Genomic DNA, 16,194 nt, shown 5'->3' with positions numbered 1-16,194 from the left:
TATAGGGTTGAAAATAACAATCACCCTCAGAAAGTTATTTTTAAATGTTAAGTGAAGTGTAAAACTTGGAAAGATAATTCACTAGGGATAATGAGGAATGATTCCTAGGACAAACCTTTCTCAGAGAATCTTGCAAATGAAATTAATAGTTGTTACAATTTTATTTTATGTTACAATATAAGTAATAATATTAACACTGATATCAATACCTATTATTTGCCAACAGTCTGCTACTGTTTGCCAGACACTATTATTGGTCAGTTTGCCTATATTTTTTTTAAACTTCTCAAAAACAAGAACATAGTAGATATTATCCTTCTTTTACAGATAAGAAAACAGAGTCAACAAATTTATTTAATGGAAGCCCATCAGCTTCTAGCAAGTAAGTGAAGGAGCCAGCATTTTAAATTGCTAAAATTCTTGTTGCTATCACTGAGACAGCCACCAGGCCACACATGATTCATGATTAAGAAGTAGTTTTAGGTACTATAAGAGCAAATAGGACTAATGTTAATCTGAAAATATTTGAGATAATGCTAATGAATATGTATGGTCTGTTCCCTTTTTTCTTTGTCTTGATATTTGTCCTGCCAGAAATGGAAAGGAGTAACAAATACATGAAAGAAAAGATGCAGCAACTACATCTCATAGGCAGTATTTTTTCTTTTTTTTATGGTTTTTTTTTTATTTTATTTATTTTTGAAGAAACAGGGGAGGAAAAAGAGAGAAACATCAGTGTACAAGAGATACATCAGTCAGTTGCCTCTCTCATGTCCCCAACTTGGGACCCAGCCTGCAACGCAGGCATGTGCCCTGACTGGTAATTGAACTGGCAGTCTTTTGGTTCGAAGGCCTTTCAGTGCTCATTCCACTACTCACACCAAACAGGGCACATTTTCTTTAACTCTTAAATGTTTAAGTTGACATTATGTGTTTTCCCTACAAAATTCAAAGATACAAAATTCAATGAAAAGTCTTTTCATCATGTCTGCCAGTCATGATGCCAAATACTTTTTTATTACAAATCTCTGGTGTTTCATTCTAGTGTTCTCTTTTCTCCTTTCTTCTCCCCTTCTTCCTCCCTTCCCTCTCTTTCTCCCTTCCTGTCTCCCCTCGTCTCTACACACAATGACAGTAAGAATCTACAAACATTAGGGTAGTGTTAAAGGAACAAACAAGGGATTGGGAAATAGCCAGGGATCAGCAATTAGGGGAAACCATTTCTACTCCTAGGTCTGAAAGTACAGGGGAAGGGGGCTGTTGACAGAACTTGACAAGAGCTGTAGCAGAGAGCAAAAGGTTGTTGAACAGGACCTGCAAATTTTAGAGAAATGCAAACTGCCTGCAGTGAGGCAGCCCTGGACAAAATTCCCTTAACACTTTTCACCACCCTCTGACTTTCCAGCTATTCCATCATTGTTAGAACACATCAGAAACTAGAGGAGGGCAAGTTGCCTGAAAGATGCTACTTGTTTGTCCACCCTCCCAGTAAACAAAGCAGGGTGGAGAAAAATGAGGGGTAAACCAGGAGAGGCAAACAGAATATGAGCACAGTTAGGTTATGTGTTAATATATTCTAGATTAGTATATTATACATCCTCTTCCATACTTGTTTTTTTTTTCTTTGCAATATATGGTAGACATCGTTTATATTAGTATATAAAGAGGTTTTTTTCTTTAGTTACATAGATGTATGGTTATTTATATAACCACTTTCCAGTTGACAGACATTTAGGCTGTTCTTTTTTTAGTTCAGTTTCTTTATTTTGTTTCTGCAAATGTTGATAAGTAAATGAGATAGATGAGTTTAAAGTTGATGAGTTTATTATAGAAATACCACTCAATTCTTTGAATTTTTCTTTAGGCTGTTTCTAACTTTTTACTGGTACAACCAGTCCTGTCATAAACCACTGTATAAAATAATTTTATATAGCTTTGCAAATGTATCCATAAGATAAATGACTAGAGTGGAATTGCTGGGTTAAAGGTATGTGCATTTGTAACATTAATAGATATCATCAAATTGGCTTTTGTAGAGATTATACCTATTTAATCTTCCCAACAGTGTATTGGAGTGCCTGCTTTTCCATTGTATATCTGCTGCCTTAGCATTGATCAAAGCTCAGCAGAATATTCACTCAGGTATTTTATTTCTCTTTTATTTTGAAATATTTCATTAGTTGAAAAAAGGATATAAACTACATATGAGGAATAAAGACAAATAAACTATCACCTATTTACCCCTCAATTTTGGAAATAAATTATCCTTTGAGTTCAACATTTTATCATTAAGTAATGACTATTCCATACATAATAATGCTTTTTTGTCTTAAAATTATATAGATAATATAGAATAGGTGTAGTATAACTACACCAGCTTTTTGTTTACATCAGCTTTTTATTTTAGGACAACTTTTGATTTATAGAAAAATTACAAAAATAGTGCAGAGTGTTCCCATATAGTCCACATCCTATTTCCTCTATTAACATATTAGCATGGTACATTTGTTATAATTAATGAGCAAATATTGATATTTATTATTAAATAAAATTCATACATTATTCAGATTTTAAAATTTTTTTGCCTTATGTCTTTATTCTGTTCCAGGATACTTATCCAGAATATATTCAGTCATGTTTCCTCAAGCTTCTCTTGGCTCTAATAATTTCTCAGACTTTCCTTGTTTTTGATGACCTTGAGACTTTTGAGGAATACAGGTCAAATGTTTTGTAGAATGTTGCTCAGTTGGGAGTTGTTTGATGTTCTTCCCATTATTTCGGGGTCAAGAGTTTGGGGGGGAGCAAGAGGTGAAAGTGTGAAGTATGATTTTCATACCACATCAAGGGTGAGTTACTTATCACTGGTGGTACTCACCTTGATCACCTGGTTAAGGTAGTGTTTCTCAGACTTCTCCACTATAAAATTATTTTCCCCCTTTAAGTACCAGTTTTAATGTTTTGTTGCATTTTTCCCTGTTCAATTTTTCTCATCCTTTTATTTTCAGCTCTTATTAGCTTTTTTACATTCATTATGATATTGATATAGTTGGATTTTTACTGTCAAATTTTGTGCATCCTGTTTGTCCTGCTTTTTTTAAGTTTTGTACTTTATTTTCCTGTTTTAAGTATATATCCTTGAAAGCTCATAGCTTTTATCTCTTCTCCCCCAATCTTTCAGTTCTTATCTTCTGTAACTGTGATTAGAATTATGTTAAACATTTTCACTTTATCTTTCATGTCCCTTCACTTTTGTGTTTTTCATCATTTGGGCTCTCTGTGCTATATAGCATCATAATTTCTCCTTAACTGTTACCCAGTTCTCATTCTCTCTCCAGCGGTGTCAATCTGCAGTTTGAGGGGTGTTCTTTTGTTTTTTGGTTTTCTTTAAGTTCTCTGTTTTTTAAATATGCCTGGTCATTTTTCATACTCTCATGCTTCTTGTTTATTTATAAATTATCTTGTATTTTGTTCCATAATTTTTATGGTCAGAGTGGTAATATGTATTTAAAGTCTGATAGCCTAGATTTGTTTTTCTTTTGCCTCTTGCTTATAGTGCTTTATTTCCCATAACTGTGGGAATCATGTTCATATTTATACTCTGTGGATATTTGGACAGTGAAGGACCTCCAAAAAGGATTTGCAAGGACATGGCCAGTCTGGAATTGCTTTCATCTCTGGGCTTTGCCCCATAGCACAGACAGATTTCTAACCTGAAATCTGCATGCTAGTTGACTATGGTTACAAATTCTTAGAAGAAACCATCCTCCTTGTCATTCTTTTCTTCTTGATAATAACAGTTTTCTTTGCTGCCTCACTTTATTATCATACAGATTTTTTTCCCTAGCTTACCCTTCTAAAGGTCTCAGTATCCAATTTGTATGGAACCAAGAGCTAATATGACTTGTAGAGAAAACCCAGTATTTTAGTTTTTATCCTTGTAAATTTTTTATTGAAAAGAAAGATCATTTGTCATCAGAATATCCCACTTTCTGGATTTTATTATTACATCGCAAGCATACTAAGGTAATAAATAAGTTGCCCTATCTCTAGCACATGTTGTAAACTGTTGTTCAGATCTCATTGATGAGGTTATGAATGGGGTTTTTGTTTTTGTTATGTTTTTGCAAGGATATTTAATAAATGATTCTGCATACTTCTTATTACATCACAACATGAGCCATATAATGTATACTTATCATTCAGAGAGGAGATATTACAACTGACACCTCAGAAATACAAAGGATCAGAAGAGACATTTATGAATAATTATATGCCAGCAAAATGAATAACCTAGAAAGATAAATTTCTGGAAACATACAACCTACCAAGACAAAATCATGTGAACAGACCAATAACAAGTAAGGAGATCATAAACCTCCCAACAATGAAAAGCCCTGGACCACACGGTTTCACTGATGAATTCTACCAAACTTTTAAGGAAGAATAAATAACGAGTCCTTCTCAAACTCTTCAAAAAAATTGAGAAGAGATTCAGCATTACCCTGATACCAAAGCCAGATAAGGGAACTATATGAAAACTACAAGCCAATATCCCTGATGTATATAGATCACAAATTCTCATCAAAATACTAGCAAACCAAATTCAACAGCACATTAAAAGGATCATACATCATGGCCAAAGGCAATTTATCCCCAGGATGGAAGGATGTTTAACAACTGCAAATCAGTCAATGTGATATATCACATTGATAGAATGAAAAGTGAAAGCTACATGCTCATCTTAATAAATGCAGAAAAAGAAAAAAATTGGGTATAAAAGGAACACTTCAAGATAGTAATGGCCATATATGACAAACCCATCACTGACTTGATACTCAGCAGTGAAAGGTCAAAAGCTTCCCCACAAAGATCAAGACAAGAGCATCCATTTTCACCAGTCCTATTCAGCATAGTGCTGGAAGTCCTAGCCAGAGCAATTAGGTAAGAAAAAGATGTAAAACTTCCAAGTCAGAAAGAAGTAAAACCGTTTGTGTTTACAGATGATATTTTATATGTAGAAAGTTCTAAAGCTACACCCAAAAAAAAAACTGTTAGAACTAATAAACTTAGTAAAGTTGCAGGATACAAAATCAACATACAAAAATCAGTTGTGTTTCTATACAGTAAGAACAAACTATCTGAAAAAGAAATAAAACCAGCTCATTTACAATATCAAAAATAATAAAATGTTTAGAAATAAAACTAAGAATTACAAGACATTGGTGCAAGAAATTAAAGACAAAAATACAGAGATATCCTATGCTTATGGATTAGAAAAATTAATATTACTAAAATGTTTATTCTGGCCAAAGCCATTTATAGATTCAGTGCAAGCCCTGTCAAAGTTCCAATGGCTTTTTTCACAGAAGCTGAAGCAATAATCCTAAAGTTTACATGGAACTACAAAAGACCTCTCCCAAGCAATCTTGGGAAAGAACAAAGCTGGAGGCATCACATTTTCTGATTTCAAACTATAAAGTTGTATTTACAAAGCTCTAGTAATCAAAGCAATATGGTACCAGCCATACTAATACATAGGCCAGTGGAGCAGTATAAAGAGCCCAGAGTACATATATATTCAACTAATATTGTATAGTGGAGCCAAGAATACCCAGTGAAGAAAGAATAGTATCTTCAGTAAATGCTATTGGGCCCTGGCTGATGTGGCTTAGTGAATTGAGCACCGGCCTGCACTGATTCAATTCTCAGTCCAGGGCACATGCCTGGGTTACAGGCAAGGTCCTCATTGGGGTGTGTTTGAAAGGTGACTACACAGTGACGTGTCTCTCCTCTTTCTCCCTCCCTTCCTGTCCATCTAAAAATAAGTAAAATAAAATCTTTTTTAAAAAACTAGTATGGGGTAAACTGGATATTCACATGCAAAAGAATGAAATTGGAGTCCAATCTTATGACACTCAGGAAAAAGTTTAAATGGGTTAAAGACTTAAATTTAAGACCTGAAACTGTAACTTCAGCCAGGATGGAGGTGTAGGTAGATACACTTTGCTTCCTCGCACAATCAAAAGAAGAAAAACAACAAACTCAAAAACAAAAAATAACTAGAACTTCCAGAAAATTGAACTGTATGGAAGTTCAACAACCAAGGAGTTAAAGAAGAAACATTCATCCATACTGGTAGGAGGGGCAGAGATGGACAGCCAAGGAGGAAGGGGTTCTCAGTGAGGTGGAAGCTAGCAGACCTGGCAGTCCCACATTTGCATGTGTATAAACCGGGAGGAATAACAGGAAAGCAAGACAGACCATACAACCCAGGGCTCTAGTGCAGGTCAACAAAGCCTCAAAACCTCTGACTGTAAAAATCTGTGGGGGTTGAGACAACAGGAGAAATTCTCTGCCTCACAGGAGGGTTCATTGGAGAGACCCACAGAGTCCTAGGACATCCACAAACCCACCCCACCCACCACAGGAATCAGCTCCAGAAGGGCCCAATTTGCTTGTGGGTAGTGGGGGAAGTATCTGAAAGCCATCCAAGAGCCAAGCAAGTGGCACTGTTCCCTCTCTGACCCCTGTCACACCTACAGTGCCACAGCACCACAACGTGGGATGCCCCACCCTGGTAGATACCTAAGGCTCCGCCCCTTGCTGCGTAACAGGCACACCAAAACAAAAAATAAGGCCCAAATGAAAGATCAAATCTCCAAAAACAGAACTAAGCCACAAAGAGATAGTTACCCTATCAGATGCAAGGTTCAAAACATTGGTTATCAGGTTGCTCACAGAAATGGTTGGGTATGGTTGCAAAATAGAGGGAAAAATGAAGGCTATGCAAAGTGAAATAAAGGAAAACGTACAGGGAACCAACAGTGACGGGAAGGAAACTAGGACTCAAGTCAATAATTTGGAACAGAAGGAAGAAACTTTGAACCAGAACAGAATGAAGAAACAAGAATTCAAAAAAATGAGGAGAGGCTTTAGGAACCTCCAAGACAGACAACTTTAATGTTCCAACATCCAAATCATAGGAGTGCCAGAAGGAGAAGAGGAAGGGCAAGAAATGGAAAACTTATTTGAACAAATAATGAAGACTTTCCCAATCTGGCAAACAAAGTAGACTTCCAGGAAGTTCAGGAAGCTCATAGAATCCCAAAGAAGTTGGAACCAAGGAAGCAAGTACCAAGGCACATCATAATTCTATTACCCAAGATTAAAGAGAAGGAGAGAATCTCAAAAGCAGCAAAAGGAGACATTATCTACAAAGGAGTTCCCATAAGACAATCAGCTGATTACTCAAAGCTTGCTGGAAAGAAGTATTCCAAGTCATGAAAGGTATAGACCTACATCCAAGATTACTCTATCCATCAAAGCTCTCATTTAGAATGGAAGGGCAGATCAATTGCTTCTCAGATAAGGTCAAGTTAAAGGAGTTCATCATCACCAAGCCCTTATTACATGAAATGTTAAAGGGACTTAGCTAAGAAAATAAAAATATGAACAGTAAAATCCCAGCAAACTAACAACTATCAACGACTGAACCTAAAAACAAAAACAAACTAAGCAAACAGTAGAACAGGAACAGATTCACAGAAATAGAAATCACATGGAGGGTTATCATTGGGGAGGAGGAAGGGAGAGAATGGGGGGAAAGGTACAGGGAATAAGAAGCGTAAATAGTAGGTACAAAATAGACAGGGAAGGTTAAAAATAGCATGGGAAATGATAAGCCAAAGAATTTACATGTACAACCCATGGACATGAACTAAGGTTGGGGGGGGATGCTGGTGGAAGGGAAGGTGTTGGGCAGAGTGGAATAAAGGGGAGAAAAAATGGGATAATAGCATAATCAATAAAATATATTTTTTAAAAAAGCAGTGTTCTAATAAACTTTTTTTTTTTAAGACCTGAAACTGTAAAACCTCTAGGAAAAAAAACATAGGGAAAAGTTCCTTGACATTGGCCTTGGTAGTAAGCATTTGAATATATACCAAAAACACAGGAAACAAAAGCAAAAATAAACAAGTGGGACTACATGAAACTGAAACACTTCTACACAGCAAAAGAAACAATCAGCAAAATGAAAAAAAGTAGCAACCTGTGGAATAAAAATGTATTTGCATACCTTCTAAGGAACTCATATAATGCAATAGGAAAAAAAACCCTAAAAATGGATAAAGGACTTGAACAGTTGTTTTTTTCCAAAGAATAAATACAAATGGTCGACCAATGCATGGAAAGATGCTCAACATCACTAATCATCAGGAAAATGAGGTCAAACCCACAATGAGATACCACCTAACACCTGTTAGAGTGGCTGTAACAAGATGAGAGAATAAGTGTTGGCAAGGCTGTAGAAAGGCTTATGCAATATTTTGGGGTATGTAAATCAGTATGACCACTATGGAAAGCAGTATGGAAAGTCCTCAAAAAATTAAAAATAGAACTATTATATGGTCCAGCAATCCCACTTCTAGGTAGATAATCCAAAAAAAATGAAAACACTATCTCCAAGAGATTCCTGCACCTCCATGTTCACAATAGCCAAGACAGGAAAACAACCTGAGTGTCCACTGATGGATGAAGGGGTAAACAAGATGTGACTCACACACACAGTGGAAAATTAATTATACTATTAAATACTTCTTTAAAAAAAATAAGGAAATCCTGCCTTTTGCAACAATGTGTTTGGATTTTTTTTTTAAGATTTTATTTATTTATTTTTAGAGGGAAAGGGAAGGAATATCAGTGTGTGATTGCCTCTCACACACCCTCTACTGCGGACCTGGTCTACAACCCAGGCATGTGCCCTGACTGGGAATTGAACCAGCGGCCCTTTGGTTCACAGGCCAGCATTCAATCCACTGAGCCACACCAACCAGGGCAGCATGGGTGGATTTTAAGGACATGCTGAGTCACAGCGCTTTCGCTTTATGTTCTCACTTTATAGAATCCAAAATAGCCAAACTCACAGACATAGTAGAATGGTGATTGCCAGGGAGTGAGGGATATTAGGAGATGTTCGTCAAAGGGTACACACTTCAATCTAAAAGATGAGTAAGTTCTCCCCTGGCTGGGTAGCTAAGTTAGAGTGCTGTCCCGATATGCCAAGGTTGTGAGTTCAATCTCTCGTCAGGACACATACAAGCATCAACCAATAAATACATCAGTAAGTGGAACAACAAATACCTTTTCTCTGTCTGTCTCTCAAATCAGCCAGTCAATCAATAGAAAATAGATAAGCTCTGGGAATCTAATACACAGTACAGTGACTATAATTAACAGTATTATATTATATCCCTGGAAGTTACAAGACTAAATTTTAAGTGTTATCGCCAAAAGATGGTAGTAGTATGACGATTGAAGTATTAACTAACCTTATTGTGGTAATCATTTCTCATATGTATATATCAAATCATTACATTGTATACCTTAAATATCACATGCCACTATCAATAACATTGGGGGGAATGTGTAGTTTTTCTTTTCGTGGTAAGAATGACCAGTGGATACAAGTATCATCAGCCTGGAGCACCCTTTAAAGTTCCTTATTAGCTTCCTTTTACATGGTTATAGCAGAAAATAAAAATTTTCATTCATTGCCTCTAGATCTATTATTTTATTAAATAGTATAGAAGAAATACATTGTAATTCTTTCAGTCTTTCTGCATTTATTAGCTTAGTATATTTATGCGCAGATGAACAGAGAAGGGTTGTCTGTGTCAAACGGTGAATTGCACATATGCTTGTGCTAGATCTGCCAGATTTACCTTAATAGATACTATACCTTTTCTGTAGCTGTCTGCAATGGATGAGTGTGCCTACTTGTTGCAACTTTGTCAAGAGAATGTGTTGCCAAACTAAAATTGTAGACAATCTCTGAGGTAAGGAACAATATCTCATGTTTTCAATTATATTTCTTTGTGAGGTGGCCAAACTGTTTTAAAGCAAGTAAGAATGTTGTAGATTATAAAAGGATACTATAAAGTAAGTATTAAAAATACTTTTTCCAAACTTAAACACTTTTTCATGACTTCATGAAATTTTTATAAGAATTTTACATTTTTAATATTTTCTAACCTATCAATTACTAAGAATAGTCTACATTGTTTTCCTCTAATCACATGGCCCTCTATTAACAGGAATTCAACCTGTTACTTTTCTCAGTGCTTTCATAAAGTATAATGTTGGCTTATTTTACTACTAAAAACAAATATAACCTTAAGAATTCAAGTGTTTTCAAGTTACATTAAGCTGTCAGAAGTATTTATTTTTTACTTTATATCTAAGTTCTGTGGGTGATCAAAATAAAGAAATTTCAAACCACATTCCTATCCATAGTAGTTCAGTCTTTGAATACCCTTTTGCTATTGAAGGTTGTAGTCACACACGTCATTAGGTCTTCTTTGGCCCTCATGTACACCCTCTTATGAGGCAAATGACTAGGATACCTTCAAATAAGGATTCTTGTGTTTATTGCTGGATCACTTCTGGTCTTGTTCACTAAGATTTAAAAGTAAGTTAATTTTAAGAAGGATCTTTGACAGTGTAAGACTTTCTGGGTGCATACTATGTATAAATACAGATAGCTGAAGTGTAGGTACAAAACATAATTGTAGAATTTTTTTTCAATAATTACCAATTATAGACGTAAATTCTGTAAGTCTGGTGTCTTTCTTCTCCCTCTTTATTCCCAGATTTCCTGACTCCGTGAATTTTCTTTCTCCTTATCCCAGACCTTTCGCAAAAAGAACCTATCCTTTATTACTTACATGAGAATTTCCTGAAAGATTTGTTTTTATGCCAGAGCCTTATACCACAAACTTTCCCTCAAACATGTGTCTTAGATTCTAACTCCTCTCCTACAGTTCTTTTATGCTTAACTTGGTTTACCATTTTTGAAAGAATAGCTGACATTGATTGTTACTGCATAACACTAAATACTGTATTAAGAGTTTCATGTGCTTTATGTTAATTTTCACAAAAACTTAGGTAGATATCTTCATTGAACAGATGAAGAAATTCAGGCCCAGAGATAGCAGTTTATCTAATAGACTCCACATACATACATACAGCGGACCCTACCTAATTCTTACCCAGCTTGTTATGTGTCCTTCTAAGGAACCTAATATGAGCTTCTCATAAAAAGAGAGAGCCCTGGTTGGTGTAGCTCAGTGGATTGAGCGCAGGCTGCAAACCAGAGGGTTGCCAGTTCTATTCCCAGTCAGGGCACATGCCTGGGTTGCATGCCAGGTCTCCAGTAGGGGGCACTCGCAAGGCAACCACACATTGATAGTTCTCTCCCTCTCTTCCTCCTTCTCTTCCCCTCTCTCTAAAAAAGGAAAAATTACATTTTAAAAAGAGAAAAAGAAAACGAAACTAATAGCAGGTTGACTTTCTTCAGGGTTATGCTTACCTGAGTTTTATAATAACCCTTTGTTCTCTAAAAAAATAAGTTTATTAGTCAAAGTAATTCTCATAGTGGAAACTTTGAAAATGGTAGGTATGTTTAAAGAAAATGTCTGATGATTTTTTGGCATACGCGGTCTATCCAGAAAAAGTCTAGCCATTGTTAATGTAACAAGAACGGTTTGTGCGACATCAATGTAACCTGGCAGCCAAGGAGAGTGGACTGGAATGCGCATACATGAACAATGATGATTTGAGTGAGCATTTGTACTATGTGGCTGTCACATTCAAAATGACCAAGCAAGTAGAGCAAAGAATCTGCATCGAATTTTGCATTAAGCTTGTACATTCCTCCTTGGAAACCATTCTGATGGTTCAGAAGGCCGCAGCTATGAGCAAATGGTGACCATCAGCTTCATCACAATAATGTGCCTGCTCGTGCATCACATCTCGTGCAAAGTTCTTTGGCGAAACATCAAATCACCCAGGTGACTCAGCCCCCTGCAGCCCAGATTTGGTGCCCTGTGACTTCTGAGTTTTCCCCAAAGTAAAAGCACCTTTAAAAAGGCAGAGATTTCAGACCCTCAATGAGATTCAGGAAAATATGGCAGGGCATCTGATAGTAATCAGGAGAACTGTGTGAGGTCACAAAGTGTCAACTATGAAGGGGACTAAAGCATCATTGTACAATGTTTCTTGTAACTTCTATCTTGTTCAATAAATGTATCTATTTTTCATAGTACATAGTTGGATGCTTTCTGGACAGAAACATGTAGTATGTTCATAATTAATATTGCCATCTCTTTATGTATTAATGATAATTGATGGTGGAGTTTCTTTCAACACACTTTGGACTTTTTTGAAAGTCAAAAAAGTTAATACCTTGGGTATGGTTTTCTACAAAAGCAGACAGTGCATTGTCTTTTCTCTAATAAGTTGTAATGTTTCTTGATCCTTTCCTAATTCTTATTTCAAGCTTCTTTAGATTGATTCTATTTTGTCTGTATTTGTACTCGATTTGGATACAGAATCTTGTGGATTCTATTCTAGTTTATTCTGACTTTAATCTATTGTAAGATCACTTTTCCCTGGATATCTTTCTCATTTTAGTATATCTCTCAGCAGGAGCTTACTTCCTACCTATTGTATCATGTTCTTTAAAGATCTTGTCAAGGTTTCTGTCAAATAACCCCCATCTTACTGCTTGCTATACCAGCTTTAAATACACACACACACACACACACACACACACACACACACACACACACACCCCTTTCAAATGAAGTTTTTAAAGGTTTTTATTTATTTATTTTTAGAGAGAGAGGGCAGGGAGGGAGAAAGACAGGCAAGAATCATCAGTGTGTGGGAAACGCTGACTGGTTACCTCTTGCATGCCCCCAAATGGGGACCTGGCCCACAACCCAGGCATGTGTCCTGACCAGGAATCAAACCCGCAACCTTTTGTTTGGCTGGATGACACTCAGTCTAAGTCCACAGATCCACACCAGCCAGGGCTGAATAAAGTCTTTTGGCTAGTTAAAAGGTCCTTTAGCATTCCCGCTTTTCCATTATCAACTTCAAATGTAGGTTAAGATTCACTTTATTAATTAGTAAATATGTACAGTCACTTTAAAACTCTTTAATCTTTAATTAAAATTTCATTAACATGTATCTATAGCTCGTACTGTACTTTTATACATTTGTTAATTTTGCCTTTAAAATTTTTAGTTGTTTAATGTATATTTATTGTTTGTCCCTAACTAGATTGTAGACTCCCTGGAGGCAAAGGCTAGTGTGTTCAATTTTATTTACCTTTATTTTCATGCACAGTAAAATGTTATGTGTACAATAGGTGCTTAATAAGTACTTAGTAGTTGACCTTATAACCCTCAAATATTCTATGGACTATTTTATTCGTAGGATAAATTTAAGTTTTCCCTTGGCACAAACTATGTACTCATAAAGAACTATGATTATCTTTTGTGGTGATAGAACTAAAGAACTATAGTTACTTTTGTGGTGTTATGCTATGTATATACACCCGGAGGAATGATACTGTAAAACTCCGGATCTTTTATTCTTCAAGGTTTTGGAAGGGAAAGTTTTTTGTCAGTTACTATTTTGGTTATCTAAAAAATTGTCCAAGAACGTATCCTTTCTACTCTGTTTACAGTATAATGACTAACTTCTCATTAGGTGATGTAACTTACACCCTGAATTAGCAGGATGTTTGTTCTAACATAATAATGGTAAATGCTAAACCTATAAGTAAAGAGCAAAGATGAAACTTACATAAGCTTGCTTGAGGTTCTTAGACCTCTTAAAAACAGTGTTGAGTGCTAGAGAGTTAAAACTCTTTACTACTATCCTATCAAGATTCCTATATATTTTGAACTCTTAATTTAATTGGTTGTTGTGATATTATTTCATGTCCTCAGTAAAATTTACATTTGTTGACTTGGGATCATAGAATTAATACTTTAAAAAAATTTTTTTACTGAGTGAGTCAAATACTTGCCAGAGGGCTGCAACTAGCTGTATTTAGTGCCCTGTGGAATGGCCAAAGTGACCCCAATGTGCTGCCAAGTACCATGTGCTGAGAGCTTAGAGAGTCCCTGAGAGTGATGCCAATCGTCATCAAAAAGCATTTTTTAAGCACCTATCTGTACATGGTTCTGTCCTAGGCATTGTACAAAACGAGTTAAACAGACAAGGTCCCTGCCCCCTGGGAGTTTTCAATCTAAGATGATGCTGACATGGCCAGACATAAAGGATATTGAGACAACTGAACAAACATTGAACAAGAACATAAAGTACTAACATTATGCACAAGCAAAGGGGTAAGTGCATTTTGTGGGATAGTATGTAAAGGAAGCCTCTTGGAACATGAATAGGATGGGATAGAGCAGTTATGCCAGGTTAGGTTCATTTTCATTGGATAGTTGGGTTTGCATACAGACTTAATTGAAATAGAGACAGTACATTCCAGAAACAGGGCAACAAAAAGAAGAGTCGGAGCAAGAAGAGAAGTTTAAAAGTGTATTGTTGGACTCTTGGTGGCCTCCAAAACTTGCAGTTCTGGATGGTTCTTAATCTGAAAGCGGAATTGATGTTTTTGACTTAAATTGGCATTTGAGTTGGGTCTAGGGCAAAATAGTTTAGTGCAAAGAAAAAAGCCCCATACCATGGAAACTTGAATAGCTTCTGCAAGCAATCAATTTGCTTGTTAATTGTCTTTTCTAAACCATTGGCCACTTAACAGAAACCTTGTAGTTCATGGGAGCTATAATCTTCTTAGGTTATCTTAAGATACCTAAAAATGCTCATTAAATTATGTTCTATGTTATAAACTATAGCACTCGTAACATGGAAATTATTTTTCAAGAATTGGTCTGTATTTTTGAGGATGCCTTTCTATCTCTGAGAAAGGCCCTAGGAATTCCAGGTAGTATAAGCACTGCCCGCAGATGTTGAGTGCTAAGTATCACCTGCCTTTCATTTTATTAATTTCTTATCTTCCAAGATAATGCCTTAAACACCATCTTTACATATAGACTTGAATTTAAATCACAGCTACAGCAAATCTACATTTTCAGTGTCTTCCCAATACAACTCATTACTTCTTTTTCAGTAGACATGGACTTAGGTGTTTTCCCAGTAGTTCCCAGCTCACTATTTGATTTCATTTGAATGTGAAATGTGAAGACTTAAATTTACCCAAAATATTAGGGTGTAGGTGTTTGTTTGTTTTTTTTTCTTCACAAAAGCTTTTTTATTGTACAAAAGAATTCACAACAGATTTCCTTTAAATTGCCATTCGCTGTTTAAATACAATGCTATGAAAAACATAACTGGCAAATCCCACTAAGGCATTAAAGTTTTAATAATGCCTATTTGAAATATTGAGTCCTTTTTATGCCCTGACGTATTTAACTTGCAAGGTGCATTTACACACACTTCTTTCTTCCCGTTAGAATTGAGGGCTCAAGTCTTGCCTCACCTCACTTCCTATAATTCTTTGTGCTATAATCTAACGAAGAATCTAGTGGCTATTACTATTTTCTTTTTGTGACACAAGTCATGGGATACAGGCACACGATAAGCTTTCTGGCAGCAGGGGTATGATTCAGGGAGTCATCCAGGGGACTTCAGTGATTGTTCTTACTCACCAAATAGCTGGTCTGGATCATCTTTAGTTCTCAGAAATTCCCTCCTCTGGGTGGCAGCTTTATTATTCTAATCGTATAGAAAGAATACCACTAGATATTTAATCTTTTAATTATGAAACTAATCTTGGACTAGTCTATCTGGAAAATCCTTGAGAGGTTTAAAACAAATAAACTTAAAAGCCTAGACAGAATTTTTTCAGAAACACTAGAATTAGGGACCACAGTTCAGCCAGTGTTGTGATTTAATCCAGCACATCTTTTCTATATGACCCAAAGGGTGAGCAGAAAATATCCAAAATGAAGAGTGAGGATTTTGTTTTGTTTGTACAAAAAAAAATTCATGCCCAATGAGTTAGGAAGAAAATTGAAAATTGAGCTAATTTTGTTAGAACCTTCTGAGATCTTTAAAGGAAAGCTGGGATAGTTCACACATCTCTAGATTATCCATGTTCATGATAGAGAAAATTGGAGTGATGGATTACTTTCAGGAATTATATTTTCATCCAAATTAATTTATATCAGTTAATTTTTTAGGAGTTAACTTGATTTACTCCATCAGTAAATCGCTCTTAAGTACCATGTTGAAGAGAGGAGGGGAAGAAGGTACATTGGAAGCATGTAAAATACCTCTTTCCATGTAAATTCTGATTCTGACAGGGTAAGC

At 35.9% G+C, this 16,194-nt stretch overlaps 1 protein-coding gene across 2 annotated transcripts in view; it reads left to right on the top strand.

Moving 5' to 3' along the window:
* Window positions 1-16,194, top strand: part of MARCHF5 (membrane associated ring-CH-type finger 5) — a 54,172-nt gene that overhangs the window by 25,456 nt on the left and 12,522 nt on the right. The window contains exons 3-4 of one of the 2 annotated variants that reach the window (XM_037156599.2): window positions 328-382; window positions 2,066-2,142. The exons of the other annotated variant lie outside the window; for it this stretch is intronic. Coding sequence (XP_037012494.1) covers window positions 328-382; window positions 2,066-2,142 — 132 coding nt within the window. The remainder of the gene's footprint in view (window positions 1-327; window positions 383-2,065; window positions 2,143-16,194) is intronic. 2 annotated transcript variants of the gene reach the window in all.

This window comes from Artibeus jamaicensis, unplaced genomic scaffold (assembly GCF_021234435.1).
Source record: "Artibeus jamaicensis isolate MK-2021 breed Jamaican fruit bat unplaced genomic scaffold, CSHL_Jam_final contig_332, whole genome shotgun sequence".
Taxonomy (NCBI): Eukaryota; Metazoa; Chordata; class Mammalia; order Chiroptera; family Phyllostomidae; genus Artibeus; species Artibeus jamaicensis.
The sequence above is the reverse complement of the archived record's forward strand: the minus strand, read 5'-3'. Positions and strand labels throughout refer to the sequence as shown.